Genomic DNA, 14,768 nt, shown 5'->3' on the forward strand with positions numbered 1-14,768 from the left:
CATGCGCCTGCATGTACACACATGCACACACATGGTTAATTGCAGAATGTGAATCAAGTACATTTCCTGCAATTTAAGAAACTGAATACAGGAAATAGCTTTTAGTAACCTTTCATTAATATTACTGTTATTAACCATAGAGAGACCTGGCCCTGATACAGAGTTATGCACTCATAACTATCCGGGTGCACTGTACACCTAAAACAGTTCATTTGGACATCACAGGACATATCTCTCTCTCTCCCTCCCTCTCTTCAGGAGAGGTTATTGTTGTCCCTGCTCCCGGCCCATATCGCCCGTGTGATGAAGGCAGAGATCATTCAGAGGTTACAGGGACCAAGGGACAGGGACTTCGGCCGGGCAGAGGGAACCAACAACTTTCACAACCTCTATGTCCAACGACACACCAACGTCAGGTACACATCTATCTCTTCTCTACTTTACTCTACTCTACTCTACACTACTATACTCTACTCTACCCTATTCTACTCTACTCTACTCTACCATACTCTATACTTCTCAACCCTACTCTACTCCACTCTACCCTACTATACTCTACTCTATCCTTCTCTACCCTACCCTACTCTACTCCACTCTACCCTACTATACTCTACACTACCCTACTCTACTCTACCCTACTCTACACTACCCTACTCTACCCTATTCTACTCTACTCTACACTTCTCAACCCTACTCTTCTCTACTCTACTATACACTACTCTACCTGACTCTACTCTACTCTACTCTACTCTACTCTACTCTACTCTACTCTACTCTACTCTACTCTACTCTACTCTACTCTACTCTACTCTACTCTTCTCTACCCTACTCTACTCTACCCGGCTCTACCCTACTCTACCTTACTCTAACCTACCCTACTCTACTCTACTCTATCCTACCCTACTCTACCCAACCCAACTCTACCCGACCCGACCCTAATCTACCCTACTCTTCTCTTCTCTACACTACTCTACATTACTCTACTCTACTCTACTCTACTCTACTCTACTCTACCATACTCTACTCTACCCTACCCTACCCTACTCTACCCAACCCTACCCTACTCTACTCTACTCTACTCTACTCTACTCTACTCTACTCTACTCTACTCTACCCTACCCAACCCTACTCTACTCTACTCAACCCTACTCTAATCTACACTACTCTGCCTGACCCTACTCTAATCTACTCTACCCTACTCTACTCTACCCTACCCTACCCGACCCGACTCTATCCTACCCTAGTCTTCTCTACCCTACTCTACCCTACTCTACCCGGCCCTACTCTACTCAACTCTACCCTACTCTACCCTACTCTACTCTATCCTACCCTACTCCACCCTACCCAACCCTACTTTACTGTACTCTACTCTACCCTACCCTATTCTACTCTACTCTACTCTACTCTACTCTACCCTACCCTACCCTACCCTACTCTACTCTACTCTACCCTACCCTACTCTACTCTACCCTTCTCTTCGCTACCCTACTCTAATCTACTCTACTATATCCTACCCTACTCTACCCTACCCAACACTACCCGACCCTACTCCACCCTACTCTTCTCTACTCTACACTACTCTACCCTACTCTTCTCTACCCTACTCTACTCTACCCGGCTCTACTCTACTCTACCCTACTCTACTCTACCCTACTCTACCTTACTCTAACCTACCCTACTCTACTCTACTCTATCCTACCCTACTCCACCCTACTCTTCTCTACTTTACTCTACCCTACTCTACTCTATCCTACTCTAACCTACTCTACTCTACTCTACCATACTCTACTCTACCATACTCTACTCTACCCTACCCTACTCTACCCAACCCTACTCTACTCTACTCTACTCTACCCAACCCTACTCTACTCAACCCTACTCTAATCTACACTACTCTACCCGACCCTACTCTAATCTACTCTACTCTACCCTACTCTACTCTACTCTACTCTACTCTACCCTACCCGACTCTATCCTACCCTAGTCTTCTCTACCCTACTCTACTCTACTCTACTCTACTCTACTCTACTCTACTCTTCTCTACCCTACTCTACTCTACCCGGCTCTACCCTACTCTACCTTACTCTAACCTACCCTACTCTACTCTACTCTATCCTACCCTACTCTACCCAACCCAACTCTACCCGACCCGACCCTAATCTACCCTACTCTTCTCTTCTCTACACTACTCTACATTACTCTACTCTACTCTACTCTACTCTACTCTACTCTACCATACTCTACTCTACCCTACCCTACCCTACTCTACCCAACCCTACCCTACTCTACTCTACTCTACTCTACTCTACTCTACTCTACTCTACTCTACCCTACCCAACCCTACTCTACTCTACTCAACCCTACTCTAATCTACACTACTCTGCCTGACCCTACTCTAATCTACTCTACCCTACTCTACTCTACCCTACCCTACCCGACCCGACTCTATCCTACCCTAGTCTTCTCTACCCTACTCTACCCTACTCTACCCGGCCCTACTCTACTCAACTCTACCCTACTCTACCCTACTCTACTCTATCCTACCCTACTCCACCCTACCCAACCCTACTTTACTGTACTCTACTCTACCCTACCCTATTCTACTCTACTCTACTCTACTCTACTCTACCCTACCCTACCCTACCCTACTCTACTCTACTCTACCCTACCCTACTCTACTCTACCCTTCTCTTCGCTACCCTACTCTAATCTACTCTACTATATCCTACCCTACTCTACCCTACCCAACACTACCCGACCCTACTCCACCCTACTCTTCTCTACTCTACACTACTCTACCCTACTCTTCTCTACCCTACTCTACTCTACCCGGCTCTACTCTACTCTACCCTACTCTACTCTACCCTACTCTACCTTACTCTAACCTACCCTACTCTACTCTACTCTATCCTACCCTACTCCACCCTACTCTTCTCTACTTTACTCTACCCTACTCTACTCTATCCTACTCTAACCTACTCTACTCTACTCTACCATACTCTACTCTACCATACTCTACTCTACCCTACCCTACTCTACCCAACCCTACTCTACTCTACTCTACTCTACCCAACCCTACTCTACTCAACCCTACTCTAATCTACACTACTCTACCCGACCCTACTCTAATCTACTCTACTCTACCCTACTCTACTCTACTCTACTCTACTCTACCCTACCCGACTCTATCCTACCCTAGTCTTCTCTACCCTACTCTACCCTACTCTACCCTACCCGGCCCTACTCTACTCTACCCTACTCTACCCTACTCTACTCTACTTTACTCTACTCTACTCTACTCTACTCTACTCTACTCTACTCTACTCTAACCTAACCTACCCTACCCTACTCTACCCAACCCTACTCTACTCTACTCTACTCTACCCTACCCAACCCTACTCTACTCTACTCAACCCTACTCTAATCTACACTACTCTGCCCGATCCTACTCTACTCTACCCTACTCTACTCTACCCTACCCTACCCGACCCGACTCTACCCTACCCTAGTCTTCTCTACCCTACTCTACCCTACCCGGCCCTACTCTACTCTACCCTACTCTACTCTACCCTACTCTACTCTATCCTACCCTACTCCACCCTACCCAACCTTACTTTACTGTACTCTACTCTACCCTACCCTACCCTATTCTACTCTACTCTACCCTACCCTACTGTACTCTACTCTACCCTACTCTTCGCTACCCTACTGTACTCTACTCTACCCTACTCTTCGCTACCCTACTCTACTCTACTCTATTATATTCTACCCTACCCAACACTACCCGACCCTACTCCACCCTACTCTTCTCTACTCTACTCTACACTACTCTACCCGACCCTACTCTACTATACTCTACCCTACTCTTCTCTACCCTACTCTACTCTACCTGGCTCTACCCTACTCTACCCTACTCTACTCTACCCTACTCTACCTTACTCTAACCTACCCTACTCTACTCTATCCTACCCTACTCCACCCTACCCAACCCTACCCGACCCTGACCCGACCCTACTCTACCCTACTCTTCTCTTCTCTACACTACTCTACTTTACTCTACCTTACTCTACTCTACTCTACTCTATCCTACTCTAACCTACTCTACTCTACTCTACTCTACCATACTCTACTCTACCCTACCCTACTCTACCCAACCCTACTCTACTCTACTCTACCCAACCCTACTCTACTCTACCCTACTCTAATCTACACTACTCTACCCGACCCTACTCTAATCTACTCTACTCTACCCTACTCTACTCTACCCTACCCTACCCTACCCGACTCTACCCTACCCTAGTCTTCTCTACCCTACTCTACTCTACTCTATCCTACCCGGCCCTACTCTACTCTACCCTACTCTACTCTACCCTACTCTACTCTATCCTACCCTACTCCACCCGACCCGACCCTACTCTACTCTACCCTACTCTACTCTACTCTACTCTACTCTACTCTACTCTACTCTACCGTACTCTACTCTACCCTACCCTACTCTACCCTACCCAACCATACTCTACTCTACTCTACCCTAATCTAATCTACTCTACCCGGAACTACTCTACGCGACCCTACTCTAATCTACTCTACTCTACTCTACCCTACTCTACTATATCCTACCCGACCCAACCCTACTCTACCCTACCCTACCCTACCCTACCCGGCCCTACTCTAGTCTACCCTACTCTACTCTACCCAACCCTACTCTAATCTACACTACTCTACCCGACCCTACTCTAATCTACTCTACTCTACCCTACTCTACTCTACTCTACTCTACCCTACCCTACCCGACCCAACTCTACCCTACCCTAGTCTCCTCTACCCTACTCTACTCTACCCTACCCGGCCCTACTCTACTCTACCCTACTCTACTCTACCCTACTCTACTCTATCCTACCCTACTCCACCCTACCCAACCCTACCCGACCCGACCCGACCCTACTCTACTCTACCCTACTTTTCTCTACTCTACTCTACTCTACTCTACTCTACTCTACTCTACTCTACTCTACTCTACTCTATCATACTCTACTCTACCGTACTCTACTCTACCCAACCATACTCTACTCTACTCTACCCTAATCTAATCTACTCTACCCGGAACTACTCTACGCGACCCTACTCTAATCTACTCTACTCTACCCTACTCTACTACATCCTACCCGACCCAACCCTACTCTACCCTACCCTACCCGGCCCTACTCTAGTCTACCCTACTCTACTCTTCTCTATCCTACCCTACTCTACTCTACCCTACCCAACCCTACTCTACCCTACTCTTCTCTTCTCTTCTCTACTCTACACTACTCTACTCTTCTCTACTCTACTCTATCCTACTCTAATCTACTCTACTCTATCCTACTCTAACCTACTCCACTCTATCATACTCTACTCAACTCTACCATACTCTACTCTACCATACTCTACACTACCCAACTCTACTCTACTCTCGTCTACTCTACTCTCATCTACTCTACTCTACCCTACTCTACTCAACCCTACTCTAATCTACTCTAGCCGACCCGTTTCTACCCGACCCTACTCTACCCCACCCTAGTCTTCTCTACCCTACTCTACTCTACTCTACCCGGCCCTACCCGGCCCTACTCTACTCTACCCTACTCTACTCTTCTCTACTCTACTCTACTCTACTCTACTCTACTCTACTCTACTCTACACTACTCTACTCTATCCTAATCTACTCTACTCTATCATACTCTACTCTACCCTACTCTACCCTACTCTACCCAACCCTACTCTACTCTACTCTACCCTACTCTACCCTACCCTACCCGACCCGACCCTACCCTACCCGGCCCTACTCTACTCTACTCTACTCATCTCTACTCTACTCAACTAACTCTACCCTATTCTTATGTTCTCTCCACTCTTCTCTCCATCCTAGATAGGTCATCTATGCTGTGTCCTGTTTGTGTTATCTGTGTACCTTAGTGTTCTGTAGTGATAGTGATATGCTCAGTTAATCCAGGTTCCAGGCTACTGGATTCTATTGGAGATCACTGTTGAACTAGAGAGTCAAGTAGATCCTATATACTATACGTACAGTCAATGATCTCCTTCTGTATACTGAAGAGCTCCACTCAACTCCATTCTGTAATCATAATGCCAGTCAAATCATCGTCTATGTATTGAAGCTCTATTGGGTTGTAGTTAGTAATGCCTTTTTCATCATGGTGGTAGAACTGAGAGGGATGTAGCAATGTCCTCTGTTTGGAGTGGTTCTCACACGTTTGTGTGTTTGCAGAATCCTGTGTCTATGTGTGCGTGAATATTTGTGAAGGGTTTAGAGCTCAGAAGTAGTTTACCATTGACCTCTATGATAATAATGTATTTTCAAGGACTGAGAGTATCTGCTTGTATCTCCACTGAAGGAGAACACGTTAATCTACTCCAAACTAATACACGCGGATCAGAGGAATTGTAAGTTGATACTGTACTAAGGTCTCCCTGTATTGGTTATCTTGGAAGTCTTCTAAGTCTTAGTGAACTAAATAGGCTTGCTGATTGGTTCTACTGGTCGATGTCAGTGTTGACTGTCCTGTGGTGCTGAAGGTACCTCTGTATTCATTATTCTCCATACAGGAGCGACTGGCCATCTGGCATTTCGGGCTGGTCAAATTGTCCGGTGTGTCAGAAATTCCAGAGACGATTTCTGCTTCAAGTCCACCCCTGCCTCTGTGTCTTCTAAGTCTTCTCAGTAACAGCTAAATAGTCTTCCTGGTTAGGCCCATTTCTCTTCAGAGATTCTCCCAAACAGTGGGGAATGGCTGCAATTTAGATGGCTGCTGTCCATCGCTGTCCACGGTGCTGAAATCGCAGATGAGAGGAGGTAGAGGAGGAAAGGAAAAGAACGCTGTTCCTTTTGATGTGTTTTAATGTCTATTCATCTCTCTGTCTGTCTGTCTCTCTCTCTTTCTGTTTCAGTATTCTGTATGCAGACATCGTAGGGTTCACTAAGCTGGCTGGTGACTGCTCACCCGGAGAACTGGTGCACATGCTCAATGAATTGTTTGGCAAGTTTGACCAGATAGCCAAGGTAACGTCACACGCATAAGAACACACACACACACACACACACACACACACACACACACACACACACACACACACACACACACACACACACACACACACACACACACACGCACACACACACTCACACTCACACTCACACTCACACTCTCTCTCTCTCTCTCACAGACTAGTACGCTCACAACTGCCCTCAATCACTATGTATGTGCACCATACTACATAACGGTAGTTGTTCTTGTGCATAATATTGTACATCCGTGGGAAGTTTTCTCCCTTGCTGATCTGTCTCCTGTGTTTTCTCGGATGGAGTGTCGACTGTTGATTCATGTCAGTACAACTACAGGCCTACACACACACACACACACACAGACAGACACATAGATACACACTGCCTAGCGCCCCAGAAATGTGGTTGTTATATAATATAGACGGAGGAGTTAGGATGCTTGAGCATTGCTGTAAGCAGTCTAACATCTAGTGGGAGTGTGTTTTGGGTCATCAGTGTGTGTGAGAGAGGTCATTAGCACGTGTAGTTGTATGGGTTCACTAGGGATGCACACCAATACAGTTCCTCAGGCTATGCAAAGTTCATGCAAGGTTGATAAAAAGCTTATGGTTATTTGCCTAATCTGTGAACTACAGATGTAGAATCTTAGTTTTCTACAGGAGGAAATAATGTTGCTGAAACAAGAAATGTGAATTACTGTTTTTGTATGGGTTGATACATTTATTTTCTGGCAAATTAAGTCTGAGATTTTAAAGTGGAAATGACAAACTTTAGAAGCCTTTTTAAAACCTCAAATACACTGCAAGTTTTGAGCAACAAAATAATGATCAAATTAAGGTCCTACATCTGTACAGGTCATCTTTTGATTTCAACTTTTGATTTTTTATTTTTATTTTTATTCTGAAATTCTCTCTCTCTCTTTCTCACTCTCGCTAATTATCTCTGTCCATCTGTTGCCCCCTGTCTCTCCCCCTCTCTCTCTCTCTCTCTCTCTCTCTCTCTCCCTCTCTCTCTCTCCAGGAGAATGAGTGTATGCGTATAAAGATTCTGGGTGACTGTTACTACTGTGTATCAGGCCTACCAGAGTCTCTCCCTCACCACGCACGCAACTGTGTCAAGATGGGACTGGACATGTGTGAGGCCATCAAGTAAAACACCAGCTCTCTGCTTTCACACACACACACGCGCACGCGCACGCGCGCACGCGCGCACACACGCAAATATACATATGCACTACCACACGCACTCATGGAAGTGAACTGTATTTGGGGGTGATCAGGGGGGTATTCATTCTGCCGATTCTGTTAAAACATTTCTTAAATGGAAGCAAACGGAACAAAAAGGGGACAAATATAAATATATATGTGTGAGCTGTAGTGCAAGCACCATGTGAACTAGGGATGATAAGCTAATCCTCTCTACACACAAACACACACACATACACACTACACACTGTCTGCAAACATACACACAAACACAAATACACACAAACACATTATTTTTCACCTCATAGAACAAAACAGCAGTTCATATGAGGTTGTACATGTTTACCTCAGGAAGGTGCGTGATGCTACTGGTGTGGATATCAATATGCGAGTCGGGGTGCATTCTGGGAACGTGCTGTGTGGCGTCATCGGCCTCCAGAAGTGGCAGTACGACGTCTGGTCACATGATGTCACTTTAGCCAATCACATGGAGGCAGGGGGCGTGCCAGGGTAAGATCAGCTGTTTCTTAAAATAATTCCCAATACATATTTGCATTCACAAACCATTTGGCTTATGATTATTATTCACCGAGCCTATCTTTTCCTCTTCCTTCCTCCCTCTCACTTCTCCTCTCCTCCCCCAGGCGTGTCCATATCTCCTCAGTAACATTGGAGCATCTGAAGGGGTCCTATAAGGTGGAACCAGGGGAGGGACAGAGTAGAGACTTTTACCTGAAGGAACACGGAGTCATCACTTACCTGGTCATCAACCCCAAGGTCAGACATGAGAATGTGGTCCATACGCGGTCGACACACAACCACAGATATAACATACTCTGGAAACTAAAGTTGAAACACTACCAATTTATTGGTTTTATACTACTATTTATAATGCTGAAATACTGAACTGAGCAATGCATCTTAAAGAATAAAAAGAAACAAGTTTGACTTCTTTCCAACCTGATTGGTTGTCCAGGCTGAGAGGCGGAGCCCTCACCTGTGTGCGCGTTCTCGTTCCTCTTTGGAAGGAGGGAAGATGAGGGCGTCGGTCAGAATGACTCGGTACCTGGAGTCCTGGGGGGCGGCAAAACCTTTTGCTAACCTGCACCATCGAGACAGCATGACCACTGACAACGGCAAAATAAACACTACGGTGAGTACACACATAAACACACACACACATAATGAAACACAGACTGGTGTCCAGCCTCACCTTCTGTGATTGTATGTTTTAGGATGTTCCAATGGGCCAGTATCACTACCAGAGAAGAGAGAGGTGAGACTTAAAGATCAGTCATCTTTCCTTTACATCAGACCACCAGACTTTACCCCTACAGATCAGTCATCTTTCCTTTACATCAGACTACCAGACTTTACCTCTACAGATCAGTCATCCTCCCTGTACATCAGACTACCAGACTTTACCCCTACAGATCAGTCATCTTTCCTTTACATCAGACTACCAGACTTTACCTCTACAGATCAGTCATCTTTCCTTTACATCAGACCACCAGACTTTACCTCTACAGATCAGTCATCTTTCCTTTACATCAGACTACCAGACTTTACCCCTACAGATCAGTCATCTTTCCTTTACATCAGACTACCAGACTTTACCTCTACAGATCAGTCATCTTTCCTTTAAACAAGTCATGTCTTATTAAGACCACAACACCACAGGATAGAATAATGTTCCACACACTCAACGTACTGTGTGCTCGGTATCCCCTCAGGACTAAATCTCAGAAGAGACGGTTTGAAGAGGAACTGGAAGAGAGGATGATCAGAACCATCGACGGCATCAACTCCCAGAAGTTAGTACTACTACAAACCTGTGTTGTTCTATTTCTATCACACAAAGGATGCATCAGCGAGTTGGGTAGGTGCTTCACGTTGGTGGTGGTTGAGTTCACCACCATATTAACTAACGCTCTTTGAGAGCTTTTGAAAAGTGTGTTGTATAATCATTTGTATGAAGCACTTAGTTCAGTACCTCACCAACAATTATGTGACAAGTGGATTTACGTTAAATTCAATTCAATTCAAAATACGTTCTTTATCCCACAAGGGGCAATTATGTAGGCAGGAGTGCAGATACTTACAAAAACAAACATACAATAACACATGAAACAATAGTTATTAAAAACTTGAAGTGTAATGAGAAAAAAACCATCTCACCAATACTCTGAAATGATGGTTGGAAAAGGGAGGAAGTTTCGAGGTGAACGTGTCTTATTAGTGTCCCTGACGGATTGCTGGTGTCTGTGTGAACCGCTGTCTGAGTGTCTCTGTGTTCTCTTCTCTGTAGGCAGTGGCTGAAGTCTGAGGACATCCAGAGGATCTCACTCTTCTTTCACAACAAGACTCTGGAGAAGGAGGTGCGGTAGGGCAACAACACCGCTGTTCAGTCAAATAAAAAAGAAACTACAAATGAAAATAACATGTGTGCCACTTGCCCACTGCTGTCCCAGACAAACATGCAGTGACTCCGTAACAGAATATGATTGGCGTGAAAGTATTCAGTGTTAGACTGTGAAGCTACAGTAAAAAATGGCTTGTTTTGACCACCACCTGTTGACCATGTGTGTGTTGATGTCCCCAGTATCGAGCCACCACTCTGCCGGCCTTTAAATACTACGTCACCTGTGCCTGTCTCATCTTCTGCTGCATCTTCATAGTGCAGATACTGGTCCTGCCCAAGTAAGTCTGGACCCTACATAGTACACTTCATAGTGTCCTTCACAGTATGGAGACAGTACTTGTCCTGTGCATCTGTACTCTTCACAGTACCATTCATATTACCCTTCATGGTACCCACCAATGTTCAGATACTACTTAGAATACAACCTGCATAGTATGGTCCTATAGTAGCCCTCATAGCTGGAATACATAGTATGGTCCTATAGTAGCCCTCATAGTTGGAATACATAGTATGGTCCTATAGTAGCCCTCATAGTTGGAATACATAGTATGGTCCTATAGTAGCCCTCATAGTTGGAATACATAGTATGGTCCTATAGTAGCCCTCATAGTTGGAATACATAGTATGGTCCTATAGTAGCCCTCATAGTTGGAATACATAGTATGGTCCTATAGTAGCCCTCATAGTTGGAATACATAGTATGGTCCTAAAGTAGCCCTCATAGTTGGAATACATAGTATGGTCCTAAAGTAGCCCTCATAGTTGGAATACATAGTATGGTCCTATAGTAGCCCTCATAGTTGGAATACATAGTATGGTCTTATAGTAGCCCTCATAGTTGGAATACATAGTATGGTCCTATAGTAGCCCTCATAGCTGGAATACTAGTCGGGCCAAAAGCCACTGAAGTCAGTGTTCTTTTCTCTATAATAACCCAGAACATTGCAATTACAGTGTGACAAGACGAAATAAACATTTGATCAATTGAGTCTCACATCAATAAGATCCCTAATAGCAGTTGCAAATGATACACCTTAAGAGACAGCAATTAAGAGGGAAAGAAAGAAAGAAGATGGATAGAAAGAAAGAAAACAGAAGAAAAGATATGAATAACGTCTGATGACAGTTTTAATGTGAATCAAAAGGTCTTAGATGTCGAGGATGATGATGATAATTATTATGATAAAGATGAGGAATATTACTTTGATGATGACAAGGATAATGATGACGATGAAGGTCCATGGGCTGTTTCATCATTTAGTTAATTGTCTGTGTTTACAGGAACCAGGAGCGGTACAACCATAGAGACAGATACTAAAAGCATCATATATTTTCGCATTCAGACTAACATCTCTTCCATTTAGACATGACATCATTGTTTTATGAACACGCTTAAATCAGCCGTCTACTTGGCAAACTTCTATTAGGAAATATAAGCTGTAGTCAGGAAATACAGGCCTGCCCTACTGTATAACAGGGAACTATGTAGTAAGTAGTGGAAGTGGGTCGCAGTTCACTAGTTCCAATTCAAATACTTTATAATTGTACTGCTCTGTACAGCACCCATCTGGTGGTAGTTAACACAGTGTGAAACATTCCAACAAATATTATGGTTGAACTCAAACATGCTGGTTGATAAAAGACCTGTATCAATGGAAAAGGTGTTTGAGACGGTTGTTTTGTTTTTAAATGCTTTTGTAAATTGGAATGGGAGAGTTATGTCTTTCATGGAGCTATGGGAATTATATGGGAGGGTCTGCTCAATCCAAGATTACAACCAATTGATTACAGCATTACCACAAAAGGAGGAGGCAGGTGGCAGCGGGAGGAGGTAGGGAACTGGTCTGTCTGCCCTATATTAAGGATCAAAACTGGCAGAGGAACAAAAATAAATAGATAGGAAAATATGGCAGTTTCATTTGAGGACCAGGATATTGACAGATGTGCCATACAGATGACAAAATATCTGGGAATACATTGATGTACTGATTCCATAGTACAGGGTGTATGAGTTGATATATAAAACGACGTAAGATTCAAGACTTCGTTCTTTTCATCAAAGATTATTGTACAGAATTCTGGCCACCAAAGATGTGTTGAATATTTGGGGCATACAACCATCACAGCTCTGCAGATTTTGTTGTGAGGATACAGAATCATTAGACCATTTATTTTGGTATTGCCCTCAGGTAGCCTGTTTCTGGTCTCAGGTTCAGGAATGGCTGAAAAAGCATAACATTAATCTAGAAATTGTACTGTTAGGAGATCTGGAGAGACCGGGTCAGTCAATTACTAATATACTAATACTGTTAGTAAAAGTGTTTATCTTCAACTCACAATCTGTGGATTCTATTCGATTAGATAGATTGAAATTGTACGTTAAACATCACAGCATGGTTGAACGATGTATGTTGCATAGAAATCCAAAGAGGGTGGCCAGCAGAGATGGGTTGGGCTGAGGGAAGCTGAGGGAAGCTGAGGGTTGGGACGTGGAATTGGAGACAAGTGGGACTGAAGTTGCTGGGCAGGGGGGTAGAATGAGAGTCAAAGGGGTCTTTGGTGGCTTGGCGGTTAGGAGCTTGGACAGGTGGCCGAGAAGTCGCTGGTTCGGGTCCCTGATTCGACCGGGTGGGGGTATCTGTCCTTGTGGTCTTGGGCAGGGAGCTTGACCCTGGTTGCACCTGTGGGTCGCTCTGGAAGGGAGTGTCTACTGGATGACTGAATGTAATGTAAATGTTGAGCGCCTTCACTACAGGTAGATTGTATGTTTGAAAATGCAATACAAAAATAAATAATAATAAAATAAACAGTGTGTGTGTGTGTGTGTGTGTGTGTGTGTGTGTGTGTGTTACAGAACAGCAGTGTTGGGGATCTCCTTTGGCATGTCTTTCCTCCTGTTAGGTCTGATCCTGGTCATATGTTTCTCCAGCCACATCTTGGTAAGTTACACACACACACACCCTAAAATCCTGTCTATTGTATGTGAGTGTAGAACACAATCACAGACTGAGAGGGAGAGAGAGGGGAATATGCATGGATGAAGAGAAGGGAGAAGAAGAGCGAGGGGGAGACAGAGGGAGGAAGAGAGAGGGGGAGACAGAGGGAGGAAGAGAGAGGGGGAGACAGAGGGAGGAAGAGAGAGGGGATACAGAGGGAGGAAGAGAGAGGGAGAGACAGAGGGAGGAAGAGAGAGGGGAAGACAGAGAGAGGGGGAGACAGAGGGAGGAAGAGAGAGGGGATACAGAGAGAGGAAGAGAGAGTGGGATACAGAGGGAGGAAGAGAGAGGGGGATACAGAGAGAGGAGAGAGAGTGGGATACAGAGGGAGGAAGAGAGAGGGGGATACAGAGGGAGGAGAGAGAGGGGGGAGACAGAGGGAGGAATAGAGAGGGGGATACAGAGGGAGGAAAGAGAGAGGGGATACACGAAGGGAGGAAGAGAGAGGGGATACAGAGGGAGGAAGAGAGAGGGGATAGAGAGGGAAAAAGGAAGAGAGCCGGGAGGCAGACAGAGGGAGGGGGAGGAACAGAGGGAGGAAGAGAGAGGGAGAGCAGAGGGAGGAAGAGAGAGGGGGATACGAGGGAGGAAGAGAGAGGGGGAGACAGAGGGAGGAAGAGAGAGGGAAGACAGAGAGAGGGGAGACAGAGGAGGAAGGAGAGGGGGATACAGAGGGAGGAAGAATAGAGGTAATACAGAAGAGAGGTGGAGACATAGGGAGGAAGAGAGAGGGGGAGACAGAGGGAGGTAAGAGAGAGGGGGAGACAGAGGGAGGAAGAGAGAGGGGTAGACAGAGGGAGGAAAAGAGAGGGGGAGACAGAGGGAGAAGAGAGAGGGGATACAGAGGGAGGAAGAAGAGGGGAGACACAGGGAGGAAGAGAGGGGGAGACAGAGGGAGGAAGAGAGAGGGGGAGACAGAGGGAGGAAGAGAGAGGGGGAGACAGAGGGAGGAGAGAGAGGGGGAGACAGAGGGAGGAAGAGAGAGGGGGAGACAGAGGGAGGAAGAGAGAGGGGAGACAGAGGAGGAAGAGAGAGGGGGAGACAGAGGGAGGAAGAAGAGGGGGGAGACAGAGGGAGGAAGA

The 14,768-nt window shown here is 45.4% G+C and overlaps 1 protein-coding gene across 1 annotated transcript in view; it reads left to right on the plus strand.

Annotated features, from left to right (window-relative positions):
- Window positions 1-14,768, plus strand: part of LOC109881128 (adenylate cyclase type 2) — a 76,766-nt gene that overhangs the window by 35,079 nt on the left and 26,919 nt on the right. The window contains exons 5-15 of the mRNA XM_031789255.1: window positions 259-416; window positions 6,949-7,060; window positions 8,084-8,211; window positions 8,620-8,778; window positions 8,913-9,045; window positions 9,245-9,421; window positions 9,504-9,544; window positions 10,002-10,082; window positions 10,577-10,646; window positions 10,871-10,968; window positions 13,545-13,629. Of these exons, the coding sequence (XP_031645115.1) occupies window positions 259-416; window positions 6,949-7,060; window positions 8,084-8,211; window positions 8,620-8,778; window positions 8,913-9,045; window positions 9,245-9,421; window positions 9,504-9,544; window positions 10,002-10,082; window positions 10,577-10,646; window positions 10,871-10,968; window positions 13,545-13,629 (1,242 nt within the window). The remainder of the gene's footprint in view (window positions 1-258; window positions 417-6,948; window positions 7,061-8,083; window positions 8,212-8,619; window positions 8,779-8,912; window positions 9,046-9,244; window positions 9,422-9,503; window positions 9,545-10,001; window positions 10,083-10,576; window positions 10,647-10,870; window positions 10,969-13,544; window positions 13,630-14,768) is intronic.

The sequence above is a fragment of the Oncorhynchus kisutch genome, linkage group LG14 (genome assembly GCF_002021735.2).
Source record: "Oncorhynchus kisutch isolate 150728-3 linkage group LG14, Okis_V2, whole genome shotgun sequence".
NCBI lineage: Eukaryota > Metazoa > Chordata > Actinopteri > Salmoniformes > Salmonidae > Oncorhynchus > Oncorhynchus kisutch.